The sequence below is a fragment of the Mytilus californianus genome, unplaced genomic scaffold (assembly GCF_021869535.1).
Source record: "Mytilus californianus isolate M0D057914Y unplaced genomic scaffold, xbMytCali1.0.p SCAF_3, whole genome shotgun sequence".
In the NCBI taxonomy this organism is placed as follows: domain Eukaryota; kingdom Metazoa; phylum Mollusca; class Bivalvia; order Mytilida; family Mytilidae; genus Mytilus; species Mytilus californianus.
Window position 1 is genome coordinate 46,766,656 of NW_026262679.1, and position 17,933 is coordinate 46,784,588.

Genomic DNA, 17,933 nt, shown 5'->3' on the forward strand with positions numbered 1-17,933 from the left:
AACAGAGCGTTTTTATAACAAAGCTGTTTCAGATTTGTTGTAAGATTAGTTTTTTACCCTTCTATAATATGTCACTCATATCTTGAAGCACAAGATTATAAAGAGCTCTGATCTTGATTCCATAATGATTTGACATGCAATTAATCTACTCATATTTTTGCGATTCTTTACATTTTCCTGGGAATTTGCTTGATTGATTTGCTTTACAAAATCTAATTAAGCTTTTAAGATTGAGTATTTTATAATAAACCACAGTCTGCTGAGAGGTTACTAATTAAAATAATTCTAAGCACCAACATAATCTGTCTAAAAAACTAACGTCTTATTCATCAAACTTTATTGAAGAAAGCTACATTACAGTATTAGGACAATACATTATAAATTACATACAAACACAAAATAATAAATATTCACCTTCAGACAAATTCATCCTACAAGAAAAATACATTGCAAATAAGTTAAATGGATTTCAGTTTAATAAAGCACTATCGTGTGGTATCAAATGAACTATTAGATCAGAACAATATTCTGTTCAAATTTTTCTTCTTTTCACCAGCTGTCCAAGATTTGGACTTAGACCGGAAATGGCGTACATCTTCAGTGTGATCTTTGTGAAACATTGATTTGTAGCTCATTGGTTTGCATAAAATCTGGAAAAAAAGTTGAGATTAAAATATAGGCACAATTAAAAGATGGTAAAATGAACAAATGGAAACATTCGTTGAAAAAAAAATACAGCGAAAGGATTTTGGAATCATAAATACACTCGCCTTTAACTTATAATGTATTTTTATATGATACCCACAACATATTAGTGGTTTAAAGGTGTAAACAATCAAGATTAGTTTTAACCTGTATTTCATGGTCAATGACAATGATTGAAATTTCAAAAAGATCAGGAAACCTTAAGAGTAACATGTGAACGACATCCGGCAAAATATTCTCCAGATCAGATCGGCCAAGAATACAATCGTGTTATTTTTAAAAAAAAAGCTACATCCAGTACACTGTGTAGCCCATTTATTTCTTACAGTTATTTTTATTAAAAATAATCATTTTAATTTTTATAATTATATGTATCATTCGGCTAAATTTGTGTTCAGAGACCTGCTGTCTTCAAAGTTTCGTGCCTTGTTCTTATGTGACGTAGAGACATCATTTAAGCTCTTCAACGTTTTCGGTCCTTATACATACTTGGCTTTCAAATATTCGTCTTTTAGACTTCCTGATGAAAGTAAATCCAGAAAAGCGCTTATTTATAACGTGTTGTTTTCATTTTTTTAAGGTTGTTCTCAGTGTTTCAACAAAACAAAATAATTTACATGTTGGAAAATGAAAAGTCTTCTTTGAAAAAGATTGTATACACTTTGTACTGTCAAAGTAAATAGATATTTACAAACTAACGAAAATTAAAGTTTCAAAATGATTTGTTCGATACTTCTCGTTTTCAGTAGAAAAATCAGAAAAAAAATAGAATAAAATAGGTTTGCAACTGTTTCGGTTCTTATACATCCATGACTTTCCGACAATTTTCGGCTTTCAGCGTTCCTGATGGTTAATCCAGAAAAAGCGATTCGGATGCTTGACCTTTATAAACAGTTGTTTTTATTTTTTTCTGTAAATTGACGGACTAATTTACATTTCCGTTACCATAAATAGGACAATGACATTCTTCTACGGTAAATTAAAGAAACTCGTACGTTATTGCTCTAGAATAGAATTAGCACCCTAGGGAGAAATATGTGTCAAGACAATTACATACTGAGCACAGTATAAGATAAAAAAAGTAAATAGAAATTCCAGATATCGCATTGTTATAATGTACTCTCTACGCATATCCTGTAAGAGATGTAGACAAATAATAGATGACCATCATCTTTACTTCCTAGTGGGTGTCTGGAAGGTGGTAATTGGATATTTTTTTATATTATTCATTTGTAAAAGAACAAAATTAAGATACGAACAAGATAATAATACTTTCATATTATTGAAGGTTTTTTTTTCAATCGACTGTTTATTAGTCTATCCGTTTGCAAGTACAGGCGGGTTTTTTTTTTCAAATTGTGTATATGCATTTAAGTTATAGATAATTCATATTTAATTGTTATTCATGTCGTAAAACACACCGAGGGTGTCGGAATCGTTCAAATGAAAGATCGGATTGTTTCTTCAAAAGAATAACTTATCGTTCTGAAAGGAAATAACTCCCTATAGGTATATATAACGAGGTTTCGGATGGGGTTTACAGAATAGAGAATAATGAACAAAAAGTCAGAATAAAGGACAAATAAATAAAGAATAGAGAAAAATGGACCAAAAAAATGAAGAAAAGAGATTAATAGGGTGCATTAATATAAAGAATAGAGAATAATGGGCGAAAAATATAAAGAATATAGAAAAATGGCCTAAAAATTAAAGAATGCAGAAATGAAGAACCCCATCCAGACTCGTTATAATGACAAATAAAACACAATTAGAAGATGGACATTAACTTTATAAATATTACTGAAAAATAAATGTGTATGACCCTAACCTTTGATTTATTAAACATTTTATGTAAAAAGCGCTATCAATCCATTAAATATGATGAATATACAAATTAAAGTAATTTGTAAAAACTAAAGACGAATCAGTAAAAAAAAAATACGAAATGTAGTATTTGGCCAGCATGGTCAAAAGAATAAACAATCACGGCAGACTTTATTTCAAAATATAAAAACTAAAAAAACTAACGAACCTGCCTAACTGATGATAGCAGTTTTGACCATTGTGAGGTGTTCGTCTTGTTATGGGGATAATACACCCAGTATCGCGATCGATATCAAGGAATAAAACTTTTTAAGGAATCTTACCATGTGATCTTGATAGAAAGCTTTGTAACCACCTTCAAGAAGATATACCTCTGGATAAGTCAGATGTGGATAGTTTTCAGCATTTAGTTCTCGGTCTTTGTTTCTTAGAAACCTGCATCTGAAAAGCAGATACCACTCGTAATTAAATTCAAATACATGTGCATAAACGAAGGTCATCTTAATGGGCCAATCTGGTCCTGGTTTTAGTGCATTGGTATTGGTATTATTAAAGTGATACATCCATAGAATTATGTGATAGAGCTAAAACTAAGATTGCCCTAAAAACAAAGTGATCTGATGTTATACATTACAACCCGCTTGCGCTAACTTTTGATTAATTTGTTTTCATAGCATGGTTTGTAACAAATAAGGTGGTTATGTTGTTATCATCATATTCGTGCATTATCTTTCATTTACTGTATTTTAGATATATTCGTAAAATTAAACATGTCTTTGTGCACTTACGCATTCCTTGTTAAAAGTGACAAAAGCAGTTTCTTTTTCTATTTATCTGTTGTGTGAGTTCAAGAAATATGGGGTTTCTTTTTATCAGAGTACTTTTAATGATATTTCATAAACACTGTTTTAATTTGGTTTTAATGTATAATAATTCCCAAAATGAATGGAGATGTTTTCTATGTTCACGTAATTAAACAAACTTTCACGACCCTGTCTAGTTATACGGCTAATAAGGCTTCAACAATAAAACAACCTTAATATTTGTAATGTTTATAGAGAGCTAATTACTCGACGAAGGTGGTTGATTTTCTAGTAATTATAGTTCAGCTTCATTTTCACAAATTTTCTTTTGATTTTTTATGAACAAAAATGTATTTTCTCTAATATTTGCCAAGTTAAGTTTCGTTCTTATTTATTTATTTCCGCCGTAACGATAGTTTATGATAGTTTTTATTGTATCTACCCGATTTCCTTCGACCGACTTTATCTCCCCATCCCCTTTTCAGTATCTCTGTTTGTTTTTAACATCCTAAATATATTATATTTCATAGCCTACTGGGCAGAATATTCAATTTGGTTTAATTTTACATCTGACGAAAATAGTTTCACTGTTATCTATATACAAAATCATTTGGGTTTCGAAATCCCATAGTTTATAGCATATACGAAACGCACCCAGTCTTCCTATTTTATCTCATTTATTTACAATGCAAGGTTTTTCTCCCATAATATTTCAAGGTAATTCAACAGTAACACTAGACATAAAACCATTAAGCATCAAACAGAATTAAATAAAAAATATGTTTACTTTGAATGATAAATGTGGGTCTCAAAGTTCTTTTAGTCATTACCAATTCTCCTGTGTGGTATAATTCTTATCCTTCCCCGTAACATTACCCCTGAAATTTATTTGAAAATGTGTAGTTTTTGTTTTGCCATTATTCAAATAGTTACATTAATTTGGTTCAAGATAGTTTAGCAATACACATGAGAAAATATAAGCCTTTTAACCCAAAATGATAAATGGGATAAAAGAAACTTGCCTGATTTATAAATTTTAAAAGGGATATGGTCTACAAGATTCACGATTAATATAAAAAAATGTTGAAAAACGGCAAAAAAAAACAAGGCTCATGGCTTCATTAAACAGCTAGTTTTTTTTATCATTATTATTTCTATTTTACTTTAATTTATTTTTCATTACTTTTACATAAAAAATAATTGTTTGCTGAAATTTAATAAACTTTATCAGTTTAACAAAAGTACTTATCTATTTTAAGTGAACATTCCATGGCATCTAAGAGTGGTTCTACAGTTTTGGCTTATAATTATGTCATTCAGGCAATTGATTTATTACTAGTATACAATTTTATAGGAAAAGACATTACTGTGTTAGACAAAAACGGCAGTCATTGAAGGATGCCTATATGGGAACTGTTGTTGGCATTTCAGGAACCGTCTGCAAAGTGTCTAGAATGATATACTCCTCGTTCAGTTTAGAATTATAAAGACTTAGTAATTTGAAGAGGTTAAAAAACACAAAAAGATAGTATAAAAAAAATCTTACAGTTTTGGTCCTCTTTCTGATGAGAATTCACAATGGAAGATCAAAATATTTGATTTTTCCTCAGAATTGTGCGTTGTCACATTTCTCTGTTCCAACAGCTCTGTTACTGCGTCTTGTGTGTATAAATTTTCCGCGCCCTGCAATAATAAAAATGAAGTTTTTACTTGTATGTTAGCTAAGATATCATTGCAATCATATTTATAATTTGTATTTCATATCTCTAACAAACAGTATGTATTAATAAAAAGAGATGAGGGTTTTTCATCAAAGTATATTTATGTTTTATTTGTAGCATTATGACTTAGCTATCCATTCTTGATATTCATCTGTGTGAAGATTACATCTTAACTACGGAAAGACAAAAGCCGTGGGTTCGAGACTAGTTGTTCGCACAAATGTAAGGGCGTACGCTTGTTACAGATATTAGGCTAATTTTGTAGGGTCATGGTTTTTCCCCAATACTCCGGTTTCTTTTTCAAAGAAGGAATACCTCCAATAAATTGTATAAAAATATCGCAATTGGAATTAAACAACATCAGGATGTTTATAATATGATATTCTAACTCTTATTGCCAATATTACAAGTGTGGACACAGATCAGTGTGGATTATTTTATTCGTGTAAGTATGTTTTTACCAATATTTCTAATAAGTTAAATAATAAACAACATAACTATTTCATGTTGCTAAGACTAAACTCTTTCAGCTTAACTTCAAAATCATTTGCAACGCCTCTTACTTTTGCCTTTCAATTAAATGATAAGAGTTTAAGCCATACCTTAATATGTCCACCATCATATTCAAATGGATATCTGCAGTCGATGATTCTGTAACTACCAATTGTGTCGTCAAATTTTCCTGATACTAAATCGGCAACCTAGATATAAAAGTTGACACAATGATGTTTGTTTGTATATAAGTTTTTGATAAATAATTTAGGTACTAATTAAATAAGATAGTATCTATTATCTATGACTATTACCAAATTTAAAAAGACAAAAAAATGACAACTTAAAAAAGACAAAGCAGCACATAGACCTCATTTTCTTCGTTTTACCGAATTTGTTGTACAGTTGTTTAATTTTTGTAAAATACTAAATTTTTGGTTTATTCGGAAACGTTTTGTAAAAATATGAGTTACTCAACATGAAGGTAGTATAGTCACAGACACTTGTCTCTGAAATAAATACCTGTATACTTTAATATAACATGTGTTATACTAAATATGAGTATAAAGATATTTATAGGGGACGGTAACTTTGAAATTGCAAGACCCCCCCCCCCCCCCCCCCACTGAATCGTGGCGAGTACGTTGGCAAAGATAAAGTGTTCAAGTTATCAATACATACGTTCATTTATGTGTTCTTGCTATTGTCCTTGAATCTCAAAAGACAGGATACACGACAAAAAATAAAAACATGTAATACTCACTGTTTCTGGGGTGATACTTTTCAAATCTTTGTTTTTGCCATGCATTGTAGGTAAACAATATGATCGACTGCCATCAGCAACAAGGTGCTCCACTTCAAATAATTTATTTACAACATCAGTTGATATATTTACATTGTTCTGGGGTGTGTCCTACAACAAAATTAAAACAAATTACAAAAATGTGAACAAATAAGTTGAAGCATTTTTTCGTATGCTGTGGTTTATCGTCTTTATATCGGCCTTCAATATGCACATGTGAAAAAAATCTCAAAAATTATTTGCAATTATACTTTAAGAACTCTTGCACTAAAAAGAATTCATTTATTCAAATCAACTTTTCAATAATTTGACTTACGACAGTAGCAGATAGCATATACAATTATTTCCTATTTCGATATTTCTCATATTTGATATTCCTTCAAAATAGAATGTTACAAAAAAAGGCTTCTTACCCCGAACGATAGGGATTTCTTCAAAATTCTTTGAGGTCTTGGTCTGCACGGTCTTTTGCTTGGCAGTTTGGGAGTGTCTGTGTCGAGAAGGCGTTTTTGGTGAAATAACGATCTCTTGGCATGTTTCGAATCTCCACTTTTTAATTTCGTCAGCTTACCTTGTAACTAAACAAAGAATATATAATATATGATAGTATCGTCGTCTTAATACTGGTTAGTTCATATTTATTTCATGTCTGATTCGAATGATCGAAAAAAATTCACCCTGAAAGACCACTGACCGCTAAGGGACGATTAAATTTTTTTACAATGGCATAGTTTTATATGTATACGTGATTTCACGCTCTTACCAATCTCCTGTTATATATATATATTGGTTTCAGATAATGCAATTGAAATGAAATTATTCGTCTTTAAGATTTTAACTTGACTACCAATGCTGATATAGTTGGACTAATTGTGACTAACACATTCATTTATTACTTAAAATAATTACACACAGAAGCTACTCTCGTATGTGAACTGTTAGGTGGACCCTTATACAAAGTCCATAATTAAAAAGAATTAAAGCAAAACAAACATACCTCGGATAAGCTTGTGTCGTGTTTATCTTCATCGAAAATGGTTAATAATCCTCCGAAACTACTGCACAGATATGGACTCTCATTTGACTGAAAAGGAAACAAATGATATTACAGCATTCAGCTTTAATTCTTTGAAGACCAATCTACTCTCAATTAATGGCAAACCTATTTCATGATTTACCGATTTGTGAATGACAAGTTGAATGCATTCAGTCCAGAGCCTTTATATACAGATTGTATTGAGAGAAAAACAAATGTTGTTTTGCGGAATTTTGTCGCAAATGCAAATTTGCTACTCACAGTGCTCAGCGGAATAATAAGACAATAAATTTTAACATTTATATTTGGTTATGATTGATATAATGATATATGGTACATTGTTATCGTGGTGAATTTTGTTTCAATGAAATAAAATGTTTTTTTTATCAACATTTAGTCAATTCTTTTAAAATAATTGTCTTACTCATATAAACTTAATCATGTTTAACTAATTTCCTTATGTTTTCTCGCATATGAACAGTGGTTTCTTTGTACCACGCTTCTCACATAGTTGAGATATGTCGTTTAAACAAAATAGAAGTTCTTGCGTAAAACATTTTAGGATCTTCCATATTCCTGAGAGAAAGTCTTGGATATCAATACATTTAGAATTTCCTTTAACCAGACAGAAACGTACCTGCATGGTCTCTTCCATACCCAGTCCTGAATCTTCGTCACACAAAATGACAGAACTTTTCAATGTTGTCTCTTTCTGTGTTACAGCATCCTGCGAACACGCAGTGGTATCGTCTAACGATTTTTTTCTTCCAAATAGTGATTTTCTAGACATCGTTTAACCTGTTAGATCAAATTATCGTATGAAAACTTTTGCTTAATACTTATAGATATATATTGTACGAAAAGATAAAATCAGAACAACTTAATCCATGTATTGGATACTGGCATGTTTTGACAGTTTCTGGAAGCAATATGTTTTTTGTGTTTTACACCAAATTAAGTGACGATATAATCAAGGATTCGTGTTTTGCAACAATTATAGTGTACCCTTGCCATAAAATACATGTTTTAACCCGTTTTACCATTTCTACAAGTAAATTTACATGTCATAAAGTTGTATAAAGACGTCTTGTGGGAATGCCATTTTTTTTGTAAATTTTGACACTGATAGTCTTATTATGTGATATTCCAGTATAATAATTTGACGTGCATGTTTGGTATACCAAAATACCTAAAAAAATACTGTTTTTTTCTTCTTGAAAACATAATAAAAGTATAGTTTTTCTGGTTCATTTTATCGTTAAAATTCTTTCGACCGAAAGAACAACCCAAGAATTCAGAAGAAATGGATTTGATTCTTTTTTTAGAAGATAAAATTTAATTGTAGCCTGCGTATTCTTAATTTTAACGCAGAGATGGACATACTAATACGATGCCAATGTCTAACATGTACAAATAAGCGGAAGATGAGACTGGTATAACTGTGTTAAGCAGTTGTTCTGTTTTTCAAGTTTACCAGTCGGGCAATAAAGGCATTCGGTTCCTTCATACTCTTTGAAATCATTTTGGTCCTGTATGTAAATGTGAGCGTATGAAAACTAAGCCATATTAATGATACATTATAGCCTGATAGGCCTAATTACCTAATTGGAATATTAGTCTAAATTAACATTTTACATGTCATGCTTTTTGAAGCAGAAAAATAATTTTCAAGTTTTTAATTTTTTTAAATTTAATTAATTTCGTTAAAAGAACGATGTTTTACAAACTTTCCACGAAAAAATAGAGAAATTCAGATGTAAAAGGCAATTAAAAAATAACTTTAATTCAAATGACGTGTGAGTTTTTACATGAAAAGCAAACGTCTCAAAATCAGAATTTTTAAACCATAAAAAAAAGTATTAAAAAAATGTGAAAACGTAAAGAAAGAAATAATATATATTACCTTGGTAGATACTTTTTGAAACTGAAAATATGAATATTTTGTTTTGTAAACTTGGGTTATATATAGAAAGTCTAAAATGTCATGCTCTATAATTAGTAGTAATTAAATATTGTACTCTGCGATTCAGAACTCAGCTCCAAGCATTTTTATTTTGAGTAGGAAGTCTTTCTCACCTCGTTTGTTGTAAAAACAACAAAATCGTGTTAGGAAATACAATGATTGCAATTAATTTCATTTTAAAACTAGAAATACTAAGTGACCTATTGACAAGGTTTTTGTCGCTTAAAAACATATTCAGCAATTATATTTATTTTAAATGGGAGTAAAGATATATTTTAGAATACTTTTTTTTTTTCTATTATATTTTAACAAATTATTTAAATTTTTCTGTTAAACTCCAAGGGTTTTGACTTCTTTGTTATCTGGGACTATTATACTATATTAGTCCCAGTTGTTATTTATGTGTATGCGTAATCATTTTCGTCATTACAGAGTATGGAATTGCTATCAACACAACTCATTTCAGAAATTGATTTCTATGACTAGTAACATGTTTAAATTACAAAATATCACTCACAATTTAAATTTATATATTTCAAATTTTTACTGTAAAAAAATATGTTTATAACTTTAAAATATTTCTTTATAATTGTGATTGAAAAGATCGATTGACAATAATGCAATAAACTTTCTTGTTTTGATAGTCATTTCAACAATATTTAAAACAAATTAGATATAGAATATCATGACAATGAAATTTCCAAAATGTAAGTCGAACTTATTTTTATATTTGTGTACATGTCTACTTATATGAGTCAGTGTCCACTCCTCATAAGGAGAATGTATTGGGTGGTAAACATTTTTTGACCACGCCTGCTGGTTTTTTTCTTTTTACAGAAAATGAAGTACATAATTGTTAAATTCTATGGCCAAAACCGATTTCAAACTTGCCACTCAATTTCATAAAATCATCATTAGTACGCTAGTATTAGCTTGTGTTTTCATCACTATTGATCATCGTTATAAAAGTTGCATGTGAACATAACCATCCTTTTGTCAGTTTCAGAGTTCGGGAGGGGAAACAACTTTTCGTTCGTACCTCCTTCCTTGGTTATCTTTTGCATTTGTAAAGCCCGGTTCATAAAGCAATTTCATTTTTCACCGAAAGGATCTTTGACATTTGGAAGTTCGTTTGGATGTATCAAAAAAGAATCATGGATCAACTGTTCGGGTTGGAAAAACAGGCAAGTTGCTAAATTGTTCTTAAAAGCGTGGTTCTAAGAGTCAGAACATGTATTCCAGTGGTATGTTTTTTAAATGATATATAAGATTCGGTATTATCATGAGTAAAAGGTTATACGTCAATGAAATAGCAACCCAAAGACACAAAAAACCGAAAAGACATCTAAAAGTCAAAATACACTCAATAAAAGATATTATGTTGCTTAGTTCGAAGCAGGAATCGTAACCAAATCTTGCTACTTCTAGATTCTTTGAACTAGCATATCATGTTAACTGAGAGATACAAACTCCAGATGATTGTGATATAGAATGTGTTATAATGGCAACATTGGAATTTCCTCTTCTGTCGTAAAGTTTTGTTTTAATGATTCTGCAGAGTATGTTAAGGTCTTAAGTACAGTAACAGTGATATAATTTATTTCAATCCAATTGGATAGTTTGACAGGTTTGAGTCATTTGAACGTGAAGCATTAAACGATTTTGATTGAGGCTGCTTACTGATATGTTGAATCGTTGTAAGAAACACTTGCATATGTAGTCTGGGAATTTCGGATCATATATTTTTCACAACGGAATAATAAAAAACATGTACATCAAATATCACAAATGAGTTATTGATTAAACACTTAAACATTTTGGTATCGGACATATAAACGTTTTTTGTAAGAAATAGTTATTTTTTAATCGTCAATAAATTAACTTCAATTCAAAGCTATGGAATAATAACGATTGTGTCTTATTAAGCTATTCTTATTTCTACTTACAAATGGCAACTGTATTTTTTTTAAGTATCTGATAGAGTCGATTACTCCCGTCCGACCGTAAGAACCGTGTTGAGAAGGGACGTCCGTTTGGCTATATGAGAATAAATACGCATCACCTTACAGTCAAAATATTGAGGACAAATCCGATGCCTTGTATAGGGGGAGAGTGTCGTGCTCTGTGAACGTTTAAGAACTCTTACAACAACTATTGGAAGAGTCCGTTGGTGGCCTTTGTTTCAATGAGAAAGCTATTCTCGTATCAAACATACCCCTTTATTCAGTGGCAGTTAGAATTTAACGCCCTCATCCCTGTGGACCATCTTTGCAAAATCTATCAATGTATATATAATGTTCTCGGTCCAAATATGCATGAACTATTTGCCAGTGGACGTTAAGAAAAATGAGAAATCAATCAACAAAATGAGTCATTTGCATTGCCCTTGTCTCCAGATTCCCAATTTTTAGACTTACATAGAAGACAAGAAAAAGAGATTTTAAAGAAAGAACTTTCCCAGAATAGAAATACTATGCCTCTACTAAAAAAACATCAGATTTAAGTCGATATTTTGTTGTTTATTAAATGTTATAAATGTTCTCTCCTGCACAATGAGATAATATAAATCTTTTAGATTGACCGATTAGTTCAAAGACTTAACTGAACCTATCTTTCATAGTGCAAAAAGCAAGTTTGATTACCATGAAGTGAGAAAAATACCGTTTCTGGAATACATTAAAAAACAAGTTCTCGTTATAATATCTTGAAAAGTACCTGGCAGCAAACTTCTCGTCATATTGCTTAATACTGTTTAGGCAGTCATCGAGGATTTTCTTGTCAATTTCTGTCCAATGGTTCATATTTTGTCTCCCCATTGGCTGTTAAGTACTAAGTTGACAACACTTAGTCAATGCCTAAACTAGTAACTTGTAGTTGGTTCAATTAGTGGTTTCCGTTATAAAAAATAATATCAAAACATTAGATGTAAACATGTAATGTCATATGACAGATGATTTTATAATTTTTGTCAGTATATTGTCATGACCTCACTTTGAAAATTTTAACTATATTTCAATGGGTCATAATATGATGATGTTTATAAAGAAATGTGTCAAATGACTGTTTGTCAATCAAGATGGCCACAATATGTATAAATTACAGAAAAAAATGATGAAACCAAGTCTGGGGAAAAAATCAAGATTTATCAACAATTAATGATTTGTTTTGCAGAAACAATACCTATTGGAACCAAATGTGAACAAACTATTGCAAACGTATTACAGCACAATTTTCTGAAACCTTTAACTTAGGTTTGACTAGATAGAACCAAAGATTGACCACTTATTCTTCAGTATAACTGAATTCAAAACTGACATAAAGATGACTGCTAATGCTGAGCAAAGTTCAGTATGGGTCCAGTTAAGCTAAAACATTGGTATTTGATGTTTTATTGTCAAGCAATGGATTTCGAAGAGCAGAATGATTGGCTTAGGGTGACAAGTCTCGCTGCCGACTGTTACCTTGTGAAATAGCACATCAGTCTAGTACAAAGCATGTTAAATTAACATCTGATATCCTGAGTGTGAGTGTAATATTTACAACTGAACATCCATGTAAACTTATTGACACTTTGAATAAACTTATTCTTATTATGTACTAATATCGATTTTGGTTTTGACCAATTAAAACATCATCTAAATATGTATAGCTTTATAGCTGTGAATACTTATGGTTCTACATTCTGTCGATTCTTATATTTTGGCATAGCACAAGGTCATGCTTTTCTCAGACTGTTTATGACGTCTTTATAATAAATCTGTTAATTCTTTACTATATGTTAATTTTGTCTGGGAAAACATGGTTGATATATCACTGGTACTTGTAGTTAGCTTTTAACTAGCCATCATAACTGTGAGTACTCGAAGATCCATACTATTTTTGTCTTTTTGTAATGGATTTTTTTTGTGCTAAGTGACAACCTGACCAGTCAAGCCATTAACAACTGATTTTACAAATTACTCCTTTGTTGTGCTGTTAAACAACTGTACAAGGTTAGGGGAGGGTGGAAACATGTGTAACCCTGTCACATTCTTTATGTACCTGTCCCAATTAAAAAACCTGTAATACAGTGGTTGTCGTTTGTTGATTCTCCCATATTTGTTTTCTGTTTATTGTTTTAGCATAAATCAGGCTGTTGGTTTCCCATTTGAATTGTACCCCATTTTGATATGTCAGTTCTTTTATAGCTTACTATACAGCATGTTTTATTTATTGTTGAAGGTCATAAAGTAACATACAGTTCACTGTTGTATAGGTCCTCATCCTTTGGTCTATGGTGGATAGTTGTCTCATTGATAATCATTCCACATCTCCTTTTTTTATATTAAGAAGACTTCAATTAATCAACCAAACACTTCTGAAGACCACAATGCAAATTTCACAACCATGACATTTGTGTCTTTCTTTTTTAGGAGTACTTTATTTTTCCTATGGGCTATATACCATCTAGTCCTCCTTCCATCATATTTTTAATGTGCATGTTTCATTACAATTTAGTTGTATACAGAGAAATTAAAGTAATTGTAACAAGAAAAGAAACATTTGAATACAATATTCAACTTTATTTGTTTTTCGTTGATCATTCACTCATACCTTTTACACAACATTTCCATTTAAACAGATATATACAAAATATAACAACTACACATAATCACAGATTTAATATGATGTTTTACAAGAATATATTACTCCTTTTAGCATGTTCTTCTTTAATCAAGCACACTGTAAAAATGAAATCCTTACAAACTGAATGATAGCTGAGAAGTATCAACATTGTATTTATCAGTAAGAGAATATTCAAGAAAAAACCGTCATTTGACCTATATATATATTATCTGATCAGTTTAACACGCTTATATTTTTTATAGTTTATGGACATGTTCAGTATTACATAAAAAAAAACTCTATGTATGTTCATCAGATTTCTGCATAATAAAATAACAAATATTATTTCTTATAATTATATTAAAACTTCTTAGCAAGTGACAACAATAAAAGAACAATAAATAAAAGCTTTTAATAATCATAGAAACAATCCTAATTAGCTGAAATTTCAATGTAGTAAAATCGGATTGAATAGAATTGAAATTCTGTTGAATAAAAATATAAGCTGAATTTCATTAGAATTATCCTGTCTATAATGGGCACTAAAATTGATTGCTAGAATTGCATGATGGGAACTTATAAGAATGCTCTGCTAGGATAGCATTTTGATAAGAAAGAAAAAAACAGCAACAGGATACTCAAAAATATATATCCAAAAATTCAGAAAAAAATCACTCTGAAAATTCATAATTATACATTATATTCATTCCTCTTCCTAAATGAGAAAACATTGATAGCTTAGATTAGCTGTATCAGGTTAAAACTAAGGACTCTCTATTCAAAAGTTCTTTTATACTCAGAAACATTATTAAATGACATGTATACAGATAATGAATGCATTGTTTCCCTTTACACTGGAATGTTATTTTTACAACCGGTTTAGTATAAACTTCAATTACAGCTCACTTCACATCTTTTACTTGTAACTGAATACTGATATACAAAGCCATCTGAATGCACATTATGTCAGGTTGTTTATCTTAAACCTTTCACAGAAAAGTTTGTTCAATCTTTTTCACATCCACCAACAATAAATATATGCATCAAATATAAAAATCAATTTAAATAAAATTAAAATTTCAAAAATAATTTATTCTATACATAAACAGCACTTATTTAACCAAATACTGAATTCACTATGAATTATCCTCCACCAAACATAGTAAGGCTAATACTGAGAAATTCTAAACAAGGTTTACACAAAATTATTGGTATTCCACATGTTAGAATTTCCCATATATTCACCTATTTTTGTGACAGAAAGGCCATGCCATTGGACCCTTCACATTTTAACTGTCCAGGCATATTCAAATTCCCCAAAAATTAATTTTATCACAGTCAAATTTAAGTAGTATAAAAATAATGGTACTGTGAAAACTATAGAATCTATATTAAAAACAAATTCCTTGTTGACAAGAATTTTCAAGATGCAGTTTTATCAGTACTCTTAAGATGTGCGGCATTGTTTCAAGACACATGATATAAATTATAACAGGCAATGCCAATGTACCACTGTAAAATGAGTGCTAAATTCTGTTATCCAGAAGTGATGTGAATAAATGTAGATCAGTAACTATTATGCCCATTTGATATGTTTCTAATGAAAGTTTTTAAACTTTAGGTAATTGAATGACAAATTGATTGAACATATTGAATAAGAAATCTGCTTAAAACTTTCGGCGATTTTATGATGGAATGCAAGGTTTGAAAACTGTTGACCACTAGACTGATGCCAGAGTCTGCTATAATCAGTAGCAAAAAGGTAAAATGGTATATACTATATGTCATCAGCTCAATCAATCAGTTGAAAAATTGCCTTACGGAAAGTAAAAGTTCTACAAAATTTCTTTCTGAGGGCCCTCCAGCTAATATTTTCCAATTTTATAAAGAAACAGGATATCTAATTAACAGAAAGAGAACAAAAGAAACCGTTTTTTATAAGGTTAAATCTGAAATTTCCCTAAAACAAATTCAGTATTTCTACATAAAAAGCATTATATGAATACATCTCTAACTTCTGAAGAACCCAAACTGAAGCTGATATCAACAATAAATATAGCACTTTTAGAGAAAAGCATAAACTTATTAAATGTACAGCTGGTCAAGAACCAAAACTCTAGCATAAAAATTACAAATCTCCAGTTCTAAACCTGGAAACTGTTTTCCTTAAATGAATATTTTACATCTGTTTTATGAAATTACAAATGTTGGTTTAAAAATTAAATCCAGCACTGTAATTTCATTACAAGTGAAAATGTAATTAAATCAAAGATAGGAATGTTATGTCATCAATATTACTTCAAAGCAGAAAAAAAAAGAAAATTTGATTTAATATTGTCAAAATAAAATTCATAATGAGAAATGAAATCATAGAGTTAACAGATTTAGATCACAATAATACAAAATAATGATTTAAGATGACATGGATTCAAGGAACTTAATTGACTTTTAAGATCTGTATCAAAAATTGAAATTTACTTCTGCATCTTCAGTTTTCTTAACAAGTTTTTATCCTAATCAAAAGGAAAGAATGCTGTTATCACTATTTTCAGGAAACTAAGTTTTTATGAACGGAAATTAATTTTGCATAATTTATAATTTGTTTCAAAGTAAATCAGTAATTCTTGTACTTTTACTGAAGGTTAAAGCTTCCTGAAGTGTGTTTTGTTATCATCCTGATCTTTCACATATTCTTTTTTCTTTTCAACAACTAAAAACTATACTTAACACAAATAGACACTATGGATTAAATTATTTTCATGGGTACCAATTTTCGTTTGAGGAAAAATTGTAATTTTGTGGATATTTGATTTCATTGTTATGCAAACCTTTGCTTACAAACCTTTAAAATATTCATACTTTACTGGACAGTTGAATTTGTAGTTTACTGATAGCAACTAATTCCACGAAAATCAGTACCCCATGAATAATAATAAATCCACAGATGCAGAAATCAGCTGATCATAACAGATAACAATTCAGCTGGTTTCATCTTAAAAAAAAAGTCAGGTGACAACAACCAAGTTACAATCTAGAAATGGTCTATAATGCCCAATTTGTCACTAACAATATTAAGAAGTTTACAAAATCAATTAGAAATGGGCAATGAAATTTTCATGGATATTTAAAAATCGTGTGACATAGTGTTGGAACCAGTCCAATGAGATAAAAGAACCAGTTTGATTGACACCTGAGGGTAAGTCACTGAAAACAGATAGATATAACAGTTCTTAACGCATTCAATTTTCACATTTAGTTTATTTAAAGCTTCCAAATGCACTAAAAGCTTGATCAGTCTTCTTTTGGAATGCAGCATTTGCCGACACGTTAGCCGTCATGTTCATACTTCCCATCGTTGTTGTTGACATATTACCCATCATCCCCATGTTAGGCATCCCCATACCTGCGAGAAAAAAAATCATACTATAAATCATGGTACTAATACATTAATGAAAATAAAGAGATACAGTATACTTGTATAAGGTTATGATTTTTTTACCCTCTGCTATTCACTACACAATATACCAGATTTGTATTTTATAAACTTATTTAAATCCGTTAACTAAACCAAAGTCATTACAAATAGAGAGAAAAACTGAAGTACTGGTACTTTCAAAAGTTCATTAGAGCATTTTGAAATTGCAAAAACAAATACTATACATAAAAAAAAAAAAAAAAAAAAAACAGATTTTTTTTCAATTTATCGACTCTCTTCATTGTTATGTAAACATTACATTTTATTTAGTATGACAATTGAGTATGAAATCTTTTGTCCATTTTTTCAGTAATAACCTCTAAATACAATAAGGTAAAGTCTATCTCCAAAACATCTTCGCTAGCCAAGGGTTACGATCTGACCCGCTTCTCTTCACCCTTGGCAGATTAAGTCAGAATTTGTGAACCATGTGGTAATGATTTCCATTAGACGCAGTTGTAAATGTAGAAAATTTAAATAAACAATTGTGCCAAGCGTCTTCACCCC

General features: G+C 30.3%; 2 protein-coding genes across 10 annotated transcripts in view; both read right to left on the reverse strand.

Moving 5' to 3' along the window:
* Positions 1-515: 515 nt before the first annotated feature.
* Positions 516-8,173, reverse strand: LOC127733499 (M-phase inducer phosphatase-like). Its single transcript, XM_052242852.1, has 6 exons — positions 8,021-8,173; positions 6,309-6,458; positions 5,656-5,754; positions 4,879-5,015; positions 2,853-2,970; positions 516-650 (listed from the first exon to the last, which is right to left on the reverse strand). Exons 1-6 carry the CDS (start codon positions 8,171-8,173, stop codon positions 516-518), a joined length of 792 nt encoding a protein of 263 aa, XP_052098812.1.
* Positions 8,174-13,893: 5,720 nt separating this feature from the next.
* LOC127734699 (clathrin interactor 1-like) overlaps positions 13,894-17,933 on the reverse strand; it is a 35,187-nt gene continuing 31,147 nt past the window's right edge. For all 9 annotated transcript variants that reach the window (XM_052244705.1, XM_052244696.1, XM_052244702.1 and 6 more), the window contains one exon: positions 13,894-17,354. In XM_052244705.1, coding sequence (XP_052100665.1) covers positions 17,209-17,354 — 146 coding nt within the window. In that variant the 3' untranslated portion in view covers positions 13,894-17,208. The remainder of the gene's footprint in view (positions 17,355-17,933) is intronic.